This window comes from Oncorhynchus clarkii, chromosome 18 (assembly GCF_045791955.1).
Source record: "Oncorhynchus clarkii lewisi isolate Uvic-CL-2024 chromosome 18, UVic_Ocla_1.0, whole genome shotgun sequence".
NCBI lineage: Eukaryota > Metazoa > Chordata > Actinopteri > Salmoniformes > Salmonidae > Oncorhynchus > Oncorhynchus clarkii.
The window spans coordinates 6,166,303-6,183,566 of record NC_092164.1 but is presented as its reverse complement, the minus strand read 5'-3'; the positions used below and the strand labels follow the sequence as shown (position 1 = coordinate 6,183,566).

Genomic DNA, 17,264 nt, shown 5'->3' with positions numbered 1-17,264 from the left:
AGAACAATATGTTAATTACCCTATTTACACACAACAATATGTTAATTACCCTGATTTATACAGAACAATATGTTAATTACCCTCTTTACACACAACAATATGTTAATTACCCTCTTAATACACAACAATATGTTAATTACCCTATTTACACACAACAATATGTTAATTACCCTATTTACACACAACAATATGTTAATTACCCTCTTAATACACAACAATATGTCAATTACCCTATTTACACACAACATGTTAATTACCTTCTTAATACACAACAATATGTCAATTATCCTCTTTACACACATATTAATTATCCTATTTATACACAGCAATATGTTAATCACCCTCTTTATACACAGATATGTTAATTACCCTCTTAATACACAACAATATGTTCATTGCCCTCTTTATACACACCGATATGTTAATTACCCTCTTTACACACCGATATGTTAATTACCCTCAATACACAACAATATGTTAATTACCCTCTTTATACACAACAATATGTTAATTTACCTCTTTATACACAACATGTTAATTACCCTCTTAATACAAAGCAATATGTTAATTACCCTCTTTACACACATGTTAATTACCCTCTTAATACAGAACAATGTGTTAATTACCCTCTTTATACACAGCAACATGTTAATTACCCTCTTAATACACAACAATATGTTAATTACCCTCTTAATACACAACAGTATGTTAATTACCCTCTTAATGCACAACAATATGTTAATTACCCTCTTAATACACAACAATATGAAAACGTTTCTAAAGGATTGCAGAGCGACTATCATACGGAGACAGAGAGACAGTTTAGTTGTCTTGGACAGATACTGATTAGCTGACTGAATGGTTAATGACACGCATATAGTCCTGCGGGTTATTGTATAAATATGTTCATATGTATTCTATGTAAATATATTAGCAGTTTGGTCATGAAGAAACACTAGATGTGTGTGTTTCATTCTTCAATTTTTTTTTATATATTTAAGTGTTGTAATATTATAGCCTACACAATGTCATCATAATGTACTCTGTGGTGTGTTTTGTGTGCGTTTTTGTTTTATTATTTCTTCACTTTATAAATCAAATGCTGTAACAATGTTGTAATGTATGGAATTGTCATAAATCTGCTGCTGGCAAAGCTTAAACGAATTGTCTGATTCTTCTGCCACTCGAGACCAGCCAATGTTGCAAACAATTGCCACTAGGGGTCGCCTGAATATAATTTAGGGAGAGAGGTGGTAGATAAAAGTGTTTTGATAGTTTTGCAGCGCTCATGCAACATCGCCAACAGCGTACCCAAGACAATTTGCTATATAGGTCCACTTGACAGTCTCTGTTCTCTGACGCCGCTCATGTAGAGGCAGAACGCATCACACCCGATCTGTTCAGCTTTAATACTTTTGAAGCATGGATTTGATAGTCAAAGTGTAGAATATTGTGTTATTGCAGAGGACGGAATTAAATACATCTCATTATTACTAACTCCATGCACTGCTCAACGGGTAAGTCGTTTTCTTTTTTTTACCAGTATTCATTTGTTATAGGGCCCAGTTAAAATAAAACATTGTGTTCTGTTTAATATGCATAGAAATGCGTTCATCATAACGCTGTCTATATTGCATTATTTTCTAAAGGTGGTAGAAGTCTGTAGGGTTAGCCTATACATTACGTTAGTGGGGTAAATTAGCCTACTTAAGTAAAAACACTTTAAAGTATTACTTAAGCCGTTTATTTTGGATAACTGTACTTTATAATTATTTTTGTTTTACTTTTACTGGTAAGGCAGGACAGAATTATGATCCCGTTCACGCACCAATCAATATAACGCGTTGTCTTCCCTACTGCCTCGGATCTGGAGGACTCACTAAACACAAATACTGCGTTTGTCAAATATGTCTGAGTGTTGATGTGTCCGTGACTGTCCGTAAAAAAAACAATAATCGTGCCTTCTGGTTTGCTTAATATAAGGCTTTTGATGTAGAGTATTTACTTTTACTCAAGTATGACTACTGTACACTCAAGTAGTATTTTACATGGCGACTTATTTTTACTTGAGTCATTTTCTATTAAAACATCTTTACGTTTACTCAAGTATTATCATTTAGTACTTTCCCACCACAGCATTACGTTAATAATATTGTTATAACAATTGTTTATATCATGTTTATATATTTTTGTATCCCAGTGCAGTTTTTAATCGAGGATTATGACAGATATAGCATCATATTGAAGTTGGATGAAATTGTATTTTGTGCAATTGCCTTTTTTTGACTAGGACATCATTCAACTCATGTGGATCAACTGTTAGCCTACATATTGCTAGTAGGATTATCTCAACCTTTTATTGAATTAATATCTTCAATGTATCACCTTTATATGCTCAATAGACACCCCCCCCCCCCCCCCCACCCTTCCCCTCCAAAACAATGTCCTATTATAGTCAAATAGCCTAATCATGGTATTGCATGGTAGTGAATCCATCAACATAACAATTACAGAAACCCCATAGGTTGGTACATCAACTGAACAAGCCTTAACAGGCTCTGAATTCCTCATGCCTACGTTGAATCAAGTCTGGTGATCTAATGATATAGAATGTCTGGACTCCCCAGTCTTTGATTTGGACATTAGAAAGTCCACGCACCTTGTTACTGAGAACTAAACAAACAGCTGTTGAAGATGTTAACACTCTGCACACACATGCACACTGTTTGGCCCCTGAGGACAAGTGTGCTCTAACGTGTTCCATTCTTGTATAGGCCTACTGCCTGTGAAAGGCCAGGTTTTCCTTTACTCTGTGGCAATGAGGTTGACGTTTAAGTTTGTTGGCTGTGCCATGCACCCTTTGATATGGAATCAGTCAAACATGGCCCAGTAATAATCTATGCTATTATATTCGGTGAAATCCAAGTCAGTTTGATACAGGAATGGAGTTTCTGTGTCATGTTTTTCAAAGAGATGCATGAGGGGCATGGATTTGTCTGTTATGGGACTGTTTCATCTGGAAATACTGGTTTCTATGTTTACATTCACTCCATATACTATGTTTTATTCACGATAAGATGCCAGAACTACTTTTTTAATGTGTATAGTGGAAAAAGAGAGGAGCCGTTTTAAACTTTGCCCAACGGGGCAGACGGCATGTTTGAACCCAGACGGTTTACGTCGTAAAAGACCCAATGAACTGCCTATAAAAGACTGGTGGGTTCGCTCTGGTCTGGTCGTGTGGCTTATATCAGTTTCTTTTTCATTGTCTAAGTGGAGGTTGCCTCTGTAGCTGATCTGAGATCAGTTTGGATATGTACCTCCACAGGAGAAGGGATAATCATTGTGGTTGTGTAAACGGATCCCAAATCAGCTCTTAGGGACACCCTCTGCCTGGAGGGCTGTTTCTCCTTGCTTTGTCACAACCTCCCACTGGCTCTCTTAAACAAGTGGATTTCCCGGCAACGCAGACACAGGAGCATAACCACAAGTGTTTTTTATAGCCGCTGAACCATGCTGAGCTTGGCTGGCAGACCTCTAAGCCCATGCTCAGACAGACAGTGCTTTACAGTAGGCCTGAATCCTCTAGGTGTACATCCACCGTGCTCCATCATGGCTAGTACTGGCTGTTATGGTGGTTCCTCTGTTTCCTCTGTCATGGACTCATCTTGCGTCGTTCACAGATTTTTGCTTCTGGTTTGATTGCACAAACATGTTTTTTTGAGACCGGGGGCTGGTGCATTGCAGACATCAAAGCAGCACAGCTGGCCTTCTGTTTGCCAGGTGATTATAGTCCCAGTGGGTAGGAGTGCAGCACAGCTGGCCTTCTGTTTGCCAGGTGATCACACTCTCAGTGGGTAGGAGTGCAGCACAGGGGTTAAGACCTATAATCTGACAGAATTGATGAATATGCTGGTGTTGTTGTTGTTGTTGATCTGTTGAGTCAATCCCCATGGCGATAGCCCCTCAGACTAACAACACTGTTTGTGTCACTTAGCGTAACCAACCTGGTGCGGTGCAATGCTACTGAAAATAAGCTCCACTTGATTATAGCTACCGAGCCATTATCCAGTTTAGTTTTCATCCACTAAGCAGAGTGTTAGAATGCTACAGTACATCAAAGGTTCTAATGCAACGTTACACAGTGGCATGAAAAAGGGTTCAAATACTATTTCTTATCTGGATTAGATCTGATCTTCATCTTAGTCACAGCAACAGACACAGTCTGCTTAAACTAATAACACACCAATTATTGTATTTTTCTTGTCTATATTGATTACATCATTTAAACATTCACAGTGTAGGATGGAAAAAGTATGTGAACCCCCAGGCTAATGACTTCTCCAAAAGATAACTGGAGTCAGGAGTCAGCTAACCTGGAGTCCAATCAATGAGACGAGATTGGAGATGTTGGTTAGAGCTGCCCTGCCCTATAAAAACACTCACAAAATGTGAGTTTGCTATTCACAAGAAGCATTGCCTGATGGGAACCATGCCTCGAACAAGAGAGATCTCAGAAGACCTAATTGTTGACTTGCATAAAGATGGAAAGTGTTCCAAAAGTATCTCTAAAAGCCTTGATGTTCATCAGTCCACAGTAAGACAAATTGTCTAGAAGTGGAGAAAGTTCAGCCCTGTTGCTACAGGAGAGTCCGTCCTGCAAAGATGACTGCAAGAGCACAGAGCAGAATGTTCAATGAGGTTAAGAAGAATCCTAGAGTGTCAGCTAAAGATTTACAGAAATCTCTGGAACATGCTAATATCTCTGACGAGTCTACGATACGTAAAACACTAAACAAGAATGGTGTTCATGGGAGGACACCACGGAAGAAGCCACTGCTGTCCAAAAAAACATTGCTGCACATCTGAAGTTTGCAAAAGTGCACCTGGATGTTCCACAGCACTTCTGACAAGATATTATGTGTACAGATTAAACTAAAGGTGAGTTGTTGAAGGAACACACAACACTATGTATGGGAAAAAAAAGGCACAGCACACCAACATCAAAACCTCATCCCAACTGTAAAGTATGGTGGAGGGAGCATCATTATTTGGGGCTGCTTTGCTGCCTCAGGGCCTAGACAGCTTGCTATCATCAACGGAAAAAGGAATTCCCAAGTTTATCAAGACATTTTGCAGGAGAATGTACGGTTATCCGCCAATTGAAGCTCAACAGAAGTTGGGTGATGCAACAGGACAAGACCCAAAACACAGAAGTAAATCAACAACAGAATGGCTTCAACAGAAGAAAATACTCCTTCTGGAGTGGCCCAGTCAGAGTCCTGACCTCAACCCGATTGAGAGTCTATGGCATGACCTCAAATGAGCGGTTCACACCAGACATTCCAAGAATATTGCTGAACTGAAACAGTTTTGTAAAGAGGAATGGTCCAAAATTCCTCCTGACCGTTGTGCACATCTGATCCTCAACTACAGAAAACATTTGTTTGAGGTTATTGCTGCTGAAGGAGGGTCAACCAGTTATTAAATCCAAGGGTTCACATACTTCTCCACCCTGCACTGTGACTGTTCACATGATGTGTTCAATAAAGACATGAAAACGTATCATTGTGTGTGTTATTAGTTTAAGCAGACTGTTTGTCTATTGTTGTGACTTAGATGAAGATCAGATGAAATTGTATATTTTATGACCAATGTATTCAGAAATCCAGGTGATTCCAAAGGGTTCACATACTTATTTTTCTTGCCACTGTAGGTTATAATGCTCTGTTATAATTATTTATAATGCTGAATAGAGGGTTACAACGTTGAGAGAGTTGTGTCCTCCTCTGGTTCCTGGATCCAGCTACAGGAGTCCGTCTGCCAGTAAGATGAGGTTGCTACAACACTGACCGACAACACGTCTCACACACTGGATCACAGGTAGGGGAAGAAAAAATCTGATTCAACTTTATATGCTGAAGTTCATTGTGGCTGTGGATGTTCCATGGTGCTATTTTTAACAATAGTCCTGTTCTCTATCAGTAACCTGGATGCAACACACTCCCGCAGACCAAGATGTGTGTATCTGCCCTGTCTCGGTGGCTGATGCTGTGTCTGCAGCTATTGGTGATGGTGGTTTTCAGGACACAAGGTAGCCAACACTCAACATATTTCACTACGTTACAGTAGGTTTAGGTGCCATGTTGAATCAAATAGAAAATGCTATTCTTCCCTTGCAGTGAGAAAGCCTGTTTGACTTGGTATGTGGTCGACCACCTTAAAATAGTGAATTGTATTGAGTTTCAGTGCTTCTCGTTGGTTGACTTCCTGTCATGTGTCAGGTGAGGTCATCGCCCCCTCCAGCATGACCGCTGTGGCGGGCCTCCCCTTCACGCTGGGCTGTAACGTCACCATAGCAACTGGCGACACGGTCAAGCAGGTCCGCTGGCTGAACAAACACAAGCAGGTTCTCCTGGCGTACGAGCCAGGCGAGTCGGTCAGAACCACCTCCCGCCAAGACGCCGTGGAGCTAACTTCCTCGCACCGCAACGTCAGCGCCATCACCATCAAGAGGGTGGGGCCTAACGACGAGGGCTGCTACCGCTGCATCTTTGACATCTACCCCAGCGGAGCACAGGAGGGAATGACCTGCCTCAGTATCGAAGGTGAGTTTGGCCTCAGTCTAAACAAGGTGGTTTGGTAAACCACGCTCATGTGATGAGTAGCATTGCCTGAGACCTGAAGACTTGCATTAGTGCCCAGAGGTAATGCATAGGCTTTAGCTCAGCATGCTCAGTCAGTTACACTTTTAAGGACTTCCAGATATACTGTAGATTCCAGGACTATGGCATGCAATAGTTTCCTTAATTTCTCCTCCTCAAACACTCTCTCTCCAGCACCAGGTGGCCTTCCTCATAGGGTTGGCACATTCCCAATTGTTACATTTTTCTAAAATAGAAAACAAATCCTCCTGTGAATTTGTTTGTAGGTCCCATGTTTTTCAGCACAGTTGATTTGTCTGCTGATTGTGTAAGGTCATGAAAAGTCAGCATGCTCACTTGGCCCTCCCATCCCAGAATATATCAGTTGTGGATAATCAGAAACAGGAAGTGACCAGGGCCCCGATACTTTCTCTGAATATAACGACCACAACAAGAGGACACCTCTAACCCTCTGTTGTATTACTGCCTCAAAATATGCACTATATATACAGCAGTATGTGGACACCCCTTCAAATTGGTGGATTCGGCTATTTCAGCCACACTCATTTCTGGCAGGTGTATAAAATCGAGCACACCGCCATGCAATCTCCATAGACAAACACTGGCAGTAGAATGGCCTTACTGAAGAGCTCAGTGACTTTCAACGTGGCAACGTCATAGAATGCCACCTTTCCAACAAGTCAGTTGGTCAAATGTCTGCCTTGCTAGAGCTGCCCCAGTCAACTGTAAGTGCTGTCATTGTGAAGTGGAAATGTCTAGGAGCCACAACAGCTCAGCCACGAAGTGGTAGGCCACACAAGCTCACAGAACAGGAGTGCTGAACGCATAGCTCATAAAAATCATCTTTCCTCGGTTGTAACACTCACTACCGAGTTCTAAACTGCCTCTAGAAGCATCATCAGCAAAAGAGCTTTTCGTCAGGAGCTTCGTGAAATGGGTTTCCATGGCCTAGCAGCCACACACAAGCCTAAGATCACCATGCTCAATGCCAAGCGTTGGCTGGAGTGGTGTAAATCTCGCGCCATGGGACTGTGGAAATGCATTCTCTGGATTTATGAATCACGCTTCACCATCTGGCAGTCCGATGGACGGATCTGGGTTTGGCGGATGCCAGGAGAACGCTGCCTGCCCGAATGCATAGTGCCAACTCAAAAATTTGGAACTAGGAGGAATAATGGTCTGGCGCTGTTTATCGTGGTTCCGGCTAGGCCCCTTAGTTCCAGTGAAGGGAAATATTTTTGTATATATCTTTTAAAAATATATTTTCCTTTATAATTTTCCCCTAACCCTACTACCCCTTCCCTAATTCGAATAAACTAATGGACAAAAACACTTAGGCCTCTTCTTCCAGCTAATAAATACTATATACATTTTACAGACACAATGTATTTTACAATAATAATCTCTTGTTTGTTTTTAATCCCATCCTTCATCTACCTCCAACCCCTCTCATATACAGTGGCAAGAAAAAGTATGTGAACCCTTTGGAATCACCTGGATTTCTAAATAAATTGGTCATAAAATATACAATTTCATCTGCTCTTCATCTAAGTCACAACAATAGACAAACACAGTCTGCTTAAACTAATAACACACAAACAATTAAACATTTTCATGTCTTTATTGAACACACCGTGTAAACAGTCACAGTGCAGGATGGGAAAAGTATGTGAACCTTTGGATTTAATAACTGGTTGCCCCTCCTTTGGCAGCAATAACCTCAACCAAACGTTTTCTGTAGTTGCAGATCAGACCTGCACAACGGTCAGGAGGAATTTTGGAACATTCCTCTTTACAAAACTGTTTCAGTTCAGCAATATTCTTGGGATGTCTGGTGTGAACCGCTCTTTTGAGGTCATGCCACAGAATCTGAATTGGGTTGAAGATAGGACTGGGCCACTCCAGAAGGCGTCATTTTTTTTCTGCTGAAACAATTCTGTTGATTTATATCAGTGTTTTGGATCGTTGTCCTGTTGCATCACCCAACTTCTGTTGAGCTTCAATTGGCGGAGAGATAGCCTATAATGATGTGGATATACTGATTGGGTATTAGCGGGACATCCTGTATGATAATTAGCTGGATTTACTTACTTATTTACTGGATATGCTTATCAAGTAATTGACCTGGATTGGGAATTCATTTTCCCTTCGATGATAGCAAGCTGTCCAGGCCCTGAGGCAGCAAAGCAGCCCCAAACCATGATACTCCCTCCACCATACTTTACAGTTGAGATGAGGTTTTGATGTTGGTGTGCTGTGCCTTTTTTTCTCCACACATAGTGTTGTGTGTTCCTTCCAAACAACTCAACTTTAGTTTCATCTGTCCACATAATATTTTTCCAGTAGCGCTGTGGAACATCCAAGTGCTCTTTTGTAAACTTCAGATGTGCAGCAATATTTTTTTGGGGGACAGCAGTGGCTTCTTCAGTGGTGTCCTCTCATGAACACTATTCTGGTTTACTATTTTACGTATCGTAGACTCGTCAACAGAGATGTTAGCATGTTCCAGAGATTTCTGTAAGTCTTTAGCTGACTTCCTAGGATTCTTCTTAACCTCATTGAGCATTCTGCTCTGAGCTCTTGCAGTAGTCTTTGCAGGACGGCCTCTCCTGGGGAGAGTAGCAACAGAGATACTATAGAGATACTTTTGTAACCCTTTCCAGCTTTATTCACGTCGACAATTCTTAATCTTAGGTCTTCTGAGATCTGCTTTGTTCGAGGCGTGGTTCACATCAGGCAATACTTCTTGTGCATTGTTGTGAGTGTTTTTATAGGGCAGGGCAGGTCTAACCAACCTCTCCAATCTTGTCTCGTTGATTGGACTCCAGGTTGGCTGACTCCTGACTCCAATTGGCTTTTGGAGAAGTCATTAGCCTAGGGGTTTACATACTTTTCCCCAATGTTTAAATTATGTATTCATCATAGACAAAAACAATTAAATAAGTTGTGTTATTAGTTTAAGCAGACAGTGTGTCTATTGTTGTGACTTCGATGAAGATCAGATCAAATTTCTGACCAATTTATTCAGAAATCCAGGAAATTCCAAACGGTTTACATGCTTTCTCTTGCCACTGTATCTCTGAAGACCATCCAGTGAAGGGACATCTTAACGCTACGACATTCTAGACGATTTTGTGCTTCCTACTTTGTGGCAAAAGTTTGGGGAAGGCCCTTTCCTGTTTCAGCATGACAATGCCCCCGTGCACAAAGCGAGGTCCATACAGAAATGGTTTATCGAGATCGTTATGGAAGAACTTGACTGGCCTGCACAGAGCCCTGACCTCAACCCCATCGAACACCTTTGGGATGAATTGGAATGCCTACTGCGAACCAGGCCTAATCGCCCAACATCAGTGCCCAACCACACTAATGCTCTTGTGGCTGAATGGATGCAAGTCCCCACAGAAATGTTCCAATATCTAGTGGAAAGCCTTCCCAAAATAGTGGAGGCTGTTATAGCAGCAAAGGGGGGGCCAACTCCATATTAATGCCCATGATTTTTTTATGAGATGTTCGACGAGCAGGTGTCCACATACTTTTGGGGTTGTAGTGTGCATAAGGTTTTAAATTAAGCCAAATGATTTCTATATTTAAATGCCTTGCTGAAATGTAAGCCTCCAAACACTTTGTCATATCTCTCTAACCCACCACTATGAATGTGCTCCTCCCATTCCAATGCTCACCTATTGATACCTTCCTCTGTCTCCCTGTATCTGACCCAGTCAAAGTGGGCAATGAGGGTAATAAAACAGCCATCAGCGGGAAGCTGGCCACCATGTCCTGCTGGTACGGCCTCCCAGACAGGGTACGCCAGGTCCTGTGGAGAAAGACTGCAGAGCAGGGCGACACGACCACGTTGGCCTCCTTTGCCAAGCGAGGCCAACCCAGCATTGAGGAACCTTATCGGGGACGCATGACCCTGAACCCCTCCCTGGGAGACACCCAGCTCTCCATCAGGCCGGTGAAGACGGAGGACGAGGGCTGCTACACCTGCGAGTTCCACACTTACCCAGAAGGCACCAGGAGCGCCACGGCCTGCCTCTTTGTATATGGTGTGTATGGATGGGGGTTATTAGGGGTCATTTGGAAGGTTGTATTGTTGTATTATATCTCAGGGAGTATATCCACTGAGACTATTGCTGTAAGGAAGGTTTTAATTGATTATGGTTTTTGCTGGAATTTCCTGCTCCCAATCTTCACTGATAAAGATGTGGCTCAAAACCAGTAGCAGTCATCTACTGCCCAGCCATTCTAGTATATTTTATATTTAGTTTGTTGGAAAACGTAGCCATGTGCCCCAAGGTAGTCAGTTGTTGTGCTCATTGAAAGCCAAACAGGCCCATTGAGACTGGATGAGATGATGTGTGTTTATGTCTATACACTCCAGGTCATTAAAGGGCCATGTGTAATCACACTATAATCACACTGTAATCACACTGTAATCACACTGTAAAAATGTGATGATTTCCCGGATGATGTTGTCATAGTAGACATTCTAATAGTAGATTGGAAGGAATAGTAGATAGGAAGGAAGTCGTATTATAAGATGATACACACACATACACACAGGGAGAAGTGTGTGTGTGTGTGTGTGTGTGTGTGTGTGTTTCCCAGATATAGCACAGGATAGGGAAGAGCTTTATGCAGCCGATGGGAAGAGCCAGAATGGGTCACAATGCTACTGTTTAGACCTGCTGTGGAGATACTTTATTGTACAGTTACTAAACCCAGGGCCCTTTAGGGGTGGAAGGCTACCCTTTAGTTCAGGACTGCCCAACCCTGTTCCCGGAGATATACCTCTCCAGGAACAGGGTTGGAGTAAAAACCTACAGGAGGGTTTCTCTCCAGGAACAGGGTTGGAGTAAAAACCTACAGGAGGGTTTCTCTCCAGGAACAGGGTTGGAGTAAAAACCTACAGGAGGGTCTCTCCAGGAACAGGGTTGGAGTATAAACCTACAGGAGGGTATCTCTCCAGGAACAGGGTTGGAGTATAAACCTACAGGAGGGTATCTCTCCAGGAACAGGGTTGGAGTAAAAACCTACAGGAGGGTTTCTCTCCAGGAACAGGGTTGGAGTAAAAACCTACAGGAGGGTTTCTCTCCAGGAACAGGGTTGGAGTAAAAACCTACAGGAGGGTATCTATCCAGGAACAGGGTTGGAGTATAAACCTACAGGAGGGTCTCTCCAGGAACAGGGTTGAGCTGTTTTAGTGCATTCTGCCCACTGAAATATAAGAACCACAAATGTTCTGCCCCTTGGTGGCATACTGAGATAGATACGAGTATTTCACACTGGAGACTCAACATGGCCTATTGTAATTTCACAGTTATGGAATGGAAGTTATAGAATTTGACTTTGACAGAATGCCTCTTAGATGCTGTGTGGCTGTCTATGGACTGATTACAGTCCTCATAGATGCTGTGTGGCTGTCTATGGACTGATTACAGTCCTCTTAGATGCTGTGTGGCTGTCTATGGACTGATTACAGTCCTCATAGATGCTGTGTGGCTGTCTATGGACTGATTACAGTCCTCTTAGATGCTGTGTGGCTGTCTATGGACTGATTACAGTCCTCTTAGATGCTGTGTGGCTGTCTATGGACTGATTACAGTCCTCTTAGAAATCAAATCAAATCAAATCTAATTTTATTTGTCACATACACATGGTTAGCAGATGTTAATGCGAGTGTAGCGAAATGCTTGTGCTTCTAGTTCCGACAATGCAGTAATAACAAGTAATCTAACTAACAATTCCAAAACTACTGTCTTGTACACAGTGTAAGGGGATAAAGAATATGTACATAAGGATATATGAATGAGTGATGGTACAGAGCAGCATAGGCAAGATACAGTAGATGGTATCGAGTACAGTATGTACAAATGAGATGAGTATGTAAACAAAGTGGCATAGTTTAAAGTGGCTAGTGATACATGTATTACATAAGGATACAGTCGATGATATAGAGTACAGTATATACGTATGCATATGAGATGAATAATGTAGGGTAAGTAACATTATATAAGGTAGCATTGTTTAAAGTGGCTAGTGATATATTTACATCATTTCCCATCAATTCCCATTATTAAAGTGGCTGGAGTTGAGTCTGTGTCAGTGTGTTGGCAGCAGCCACTCAGTGTTAGTGGTGGCTGTTTAACAGTCTGATGGCCTTGAGATAGAAGCTGTTTTTCAGTCTCTCGGTCCCAGCTTTGATGCACCTGTACTGACCTCGCCTTCTGGATGATAGCGGGGTGAACAGGCAGTGGCTCGGGTGGTTGATGTCCTTGATGATCTTTTTTTAGAAGCTCTGTGGCTGTGTGTGGACTGATTACAGTCCTCTTAGATGCTGTGTGGCTGTCTATGGACTGATTACAGTCCTCTTAGATGCTGTGTGGCTGTCTATGGACTGATTACAGTCCTCTTAGATGCTGTGTGGCTGTCTATGGACTGATTACAGTCCTCTTAGATGCTGTGTGGCTGTCTATGGACTGATTACAGTCCTCTTAGATGCTGTGTGGCTGTCTATGGACTGATTACAGTCCTCTTAGATGCTGTGTGGCTGTCTATGGACTGATTACAGTCCTCTTAGATGCTGTGTGGCTGTCTATGGACTGATTACAGTCCTCTTAGATGCTGTGTGTCTGTCTATGGACTGATTACAGTCCTCTTAGATGCTGTGTGGCTGTCTATGGACCGATTACAGTCCTCTTAGATGCTGATGCTATGTGGCTGTCTATGGACTGATTACAGTCCTCTTAGATGCTGTGTGGTTGTCTATGGACTGATTACAGTCATCTTAGATGCTGTGTGGCTGTCTATGGACTGATTACAGTCCTCTTATATGCTGTGTGGCTGTCTATGGACTGATTACAGAATGTGAGTGTTGGGACTTGGGGGTGATAAAGTTGTTAGAGGGAGGAGTAACGATTCTGGAGACAGGAAAGAGGTGATTTAAATGGGCTGAGACCCGAGGGTTGACTGGGTCACTGTTTTCCCTAGACACAGGCCCTCTGTGTGTGTGTGTGTGGTGCTCTAATCAGTATGTTTCTGGGTGAGTCCCTCTGCTCCAATCTCATCCGAACAGCCCTGCTTTTGTCCACTGTAAAAACAGCAGTAAACCCAGGCACCGATTCCCATCTGTCGTTCCGTCTTGTTTCCATGTTGTGCAGTCTGATATAGTGAGGTCTCATTGTGTCAGATGGAGGGTTGGAGGCCATGTTCTGTTTCCATGTTGTGCACCAGGCAAGACCACACCAGACAAGATAACATCAGACAAGATAACACCAGCCAAGATAACATCAGCCAGACCACACCAGACAAGATAACAACAGCCAAGATAACATCAGCCAGACCACACCAGACAAGATAACACCAGACAAGATAACACCAGCCAAGATAACATCAGCCAGACCACACCAGACAAGATAACATCAGCCAGACTACACCAGACAAGATAACATCAGCCAGACCACACCAGACAAGATAACATCAGTCAGACCACACCAGACAAGATAACATCAGCCAGACCACACCAGACAAGATAACATCAGTCAGACCACACCAGACAAGATAACATCAGCCAGACCACACCAGCCAAGATAACATCAGCCAGACCACACCAGACAAGATAACATCAGCCAGACTACACCGACAAGATAACACCAGCCAAGATAACATCAGCCAGACCACACCAGACAAGCTAACATCAGCCAGACCACACCAGACAAGATAACATCAGCCAGACCACACCAGACAAGATAACATCAGTCAGACCACACCAGACAAGATAACATCAGCCAGACCACACCAGACAAGATAACATCAGCCAGACCACACCAGACAAGATAACATCAGCCAGACTACACCGACAAGATAGCACCAGACAAGATAACATCAGCCAGACCACACCAGACAAGATAACATCAGCCAGACCACACCAGACAAGATAACATCAGCCAGACCACACCAGACAAGATAACATCAGCCAGACCACACCAGACAAGATAACACCAGACAAGATAACATCAGCCAGACCACACCAGACAAGATAACACCAGACAAGATAACATCAGCCAGACCACACCAGACAAGATAACATCAGCCAGACCACACCAGACAAGATAACATCAGCCAGACCACACCAGACAAGATAACATCAGCCAGACCACACCAGACAAGATAACATCAGCCAGACCACACCAGACAAGATAACATCAGCCAGACCACACCAGACAAGATAACATCAGTCAGACCACACCAGACAAGATAACATCAGTCAGACCACACCAGACAAGATAACATCAGTTAGACCACACCAGACAAGATAACATCAGCCAGACCACACCAGACAAGATAACATCAGTCAGACCACACCAGACAAGATAACATCAGTCAGACCACACCAGACAAGATAACATCAGTCAGACCACACCAGACAAGATAACATCAGTCAGACCACACCAGACAAGATAACATCAGTCAGACCACACCAGACAAGATAACATCAGTCAGACCACACCAGACAAGATAACATCAGCCAGACCACACCAGACAAGATAACATCAGTCAGACCACACCAGACAAGATAACATCAGCCAGACCACACCAGACAAGATAACATCAGCCAGACCACACCAGACAAGATAACATCAGCCAGACCACACCAGACAAGATAACATCAGTCAGACCACACCAGACAAGATAACACCAGTCAGACCACACCAGACAAGATAACACCAGTCAGACCACACCAGACAAGATAACATCAGTAAGACCACACCAGACAAGATAACATCAGTCAGACCACACCAGACAAGATAACATCAGTCAGACCACACCAGACAAGATAACATCAGTCAGACCACACCAGACAAGATAACATCAGACAAGATAACACCAGACAAGACCACACCAGACAAGATAACATCAGCCAGACCACACCAGACAAGATAACATCAGCCAGACCACACCAGACAAGATAACATCAGTCAGACCACACCAGACAAGATAACATCAGTCAGACCACACCAGACAAGATAACATCAGACAAGATAACACCAGACAAGACCACACCAGACAAGATAACATCAGCCAGACCACACCAGACAAGATAACACCAGACAAGATAACATCAGTCAGACCACACCAGACAAGATAACACCAGACAAGACCACACCAGACAAGATAACATCAGCCAGACCACACCAGACAAGATAACACCAGACAAGATAACATCAGTCAGACCACACCAGACAAGATAACACCAGACAAGACCACACCAGACAAGACCACACCAGACAAGATAACATCAGCCAGACCACACCAGACAAGATAACATCAGCCAGACCACACCAGACAAGATAACATCAGTCAGACCACACCAGACAAGATAACATCAGTCAGACCACACCAGACAAGATAACATCAGACAAGATAACACCAGACAAGACCACACCAGACAAGATAACATCAGCCAGACCACACCAGACAAGATAACACCAGACAAGATAACATCAGTCAGACCACACCAGACAAGATAACACCAGACAAGACCACACCAGACAAGATAACATCAGCCAGACCACACCAGACAAGATAACACCAGACAAGATAACATCAGTCAGACCACACCAGACAAGATAACACCAGACAAGACCACACCAGACAAGATAACATCAGCCAGACCACACCAGACAAGATAACACCAGACAAGATAACATCAGTCAGACCACACCAGACAAGATAACATCAGACAAGATAACACCAGACAAGACCACACCAGACAAGATAACATCAGCCAGACCACACCAGACAAGATAACATCAGCCAGACCACACCAGACAAGATAACATCAGTCAGACCACACCAGACAAGATAACATCAGTCAGACCACACCAGACAAGATAACATCAGACAAGATAACACCAGACAAGACCACACCAGACAAGATAACATCAGCCAGACCACACCAGACAAGATAACACCAGACAAGATAACATCAGTCAGACCACACCAGACAAGATAACACCAGACAAGACCACACCAGACAAGATAACATCAGCCAGACCACACCAGACAAGATAACATCAGCCAGACCACACCAGACAAGATAACATCAGTCAGACCACACCAGACAAGATAACATCAGTCAGACCACACCAGACAAGATAACATCAGTCAGACCACACCAGACAAGATAACATCAGCCAGACCACACCAGACAAGATAACACCAGTCAGACCACACCAGACAAGATAACACCAGTCAGACCACACCAGACAAGACCACACCAGACAAGATAACACCAGTCAGACCACACCAGACAAGATAACATCAGACAGACCACACCAGACAAGATAACATCAGTAAGACCACACCAGACAAGATAATATCAGTCAGACCACACCAGACAAGATAATATCAGTCAGACCACACCAGACAAGATAACATCAGTCAGACCACACCAGACAAGATAACATCAGCCAGACCACACCAGACAAGATAACACCAGTCAGACCACACCAGACAAGATAACACCAGTCAGACCACACCAGACAAGATAACATCAGTCAGACCACACCAGACAAGACCACACCAGACAAG

The 17,264-nt window shown here is 43.0% G+C and overlaps 1 protein-coding gene across 1 annotated transcript in view; it reads left to right on the top strand.

Annotated features, from left to right (window-relative positions):
• Positions 1–1,304: 1,304 nt before the first annotated feature.
• Positions 1,305–17,264, top strand: part of LOC139372412 (OX-2 membrane glycoprotein-like) — a 30,227-nt gene continuing 14,267 nt past the window's right edge. The window contains exons 1-5 of the mRNA XM_071112122.1: positions 1,305–1,517; positions 5,807–5,883; positions 5,986–6,094; positions 6,285–6,608; positions 10,388–10,717. Coding sequence (XP_070968223.1) covers positions 6,019–6,094; positions 6,285–6,608; positions 10,388–10,717 — 730 coding nt within the window. The 5' untranslated portion in view covers positions 1,305–1,517; positions 5,807–5,883; positions 5,986–6,018. The remainder of the gene's footprint in view (positions 1,518–5,806; positions 5,884–5,985; positions 6,095–6,284; positions 6,609–10,387; positions 10,718–17,264) is intronic.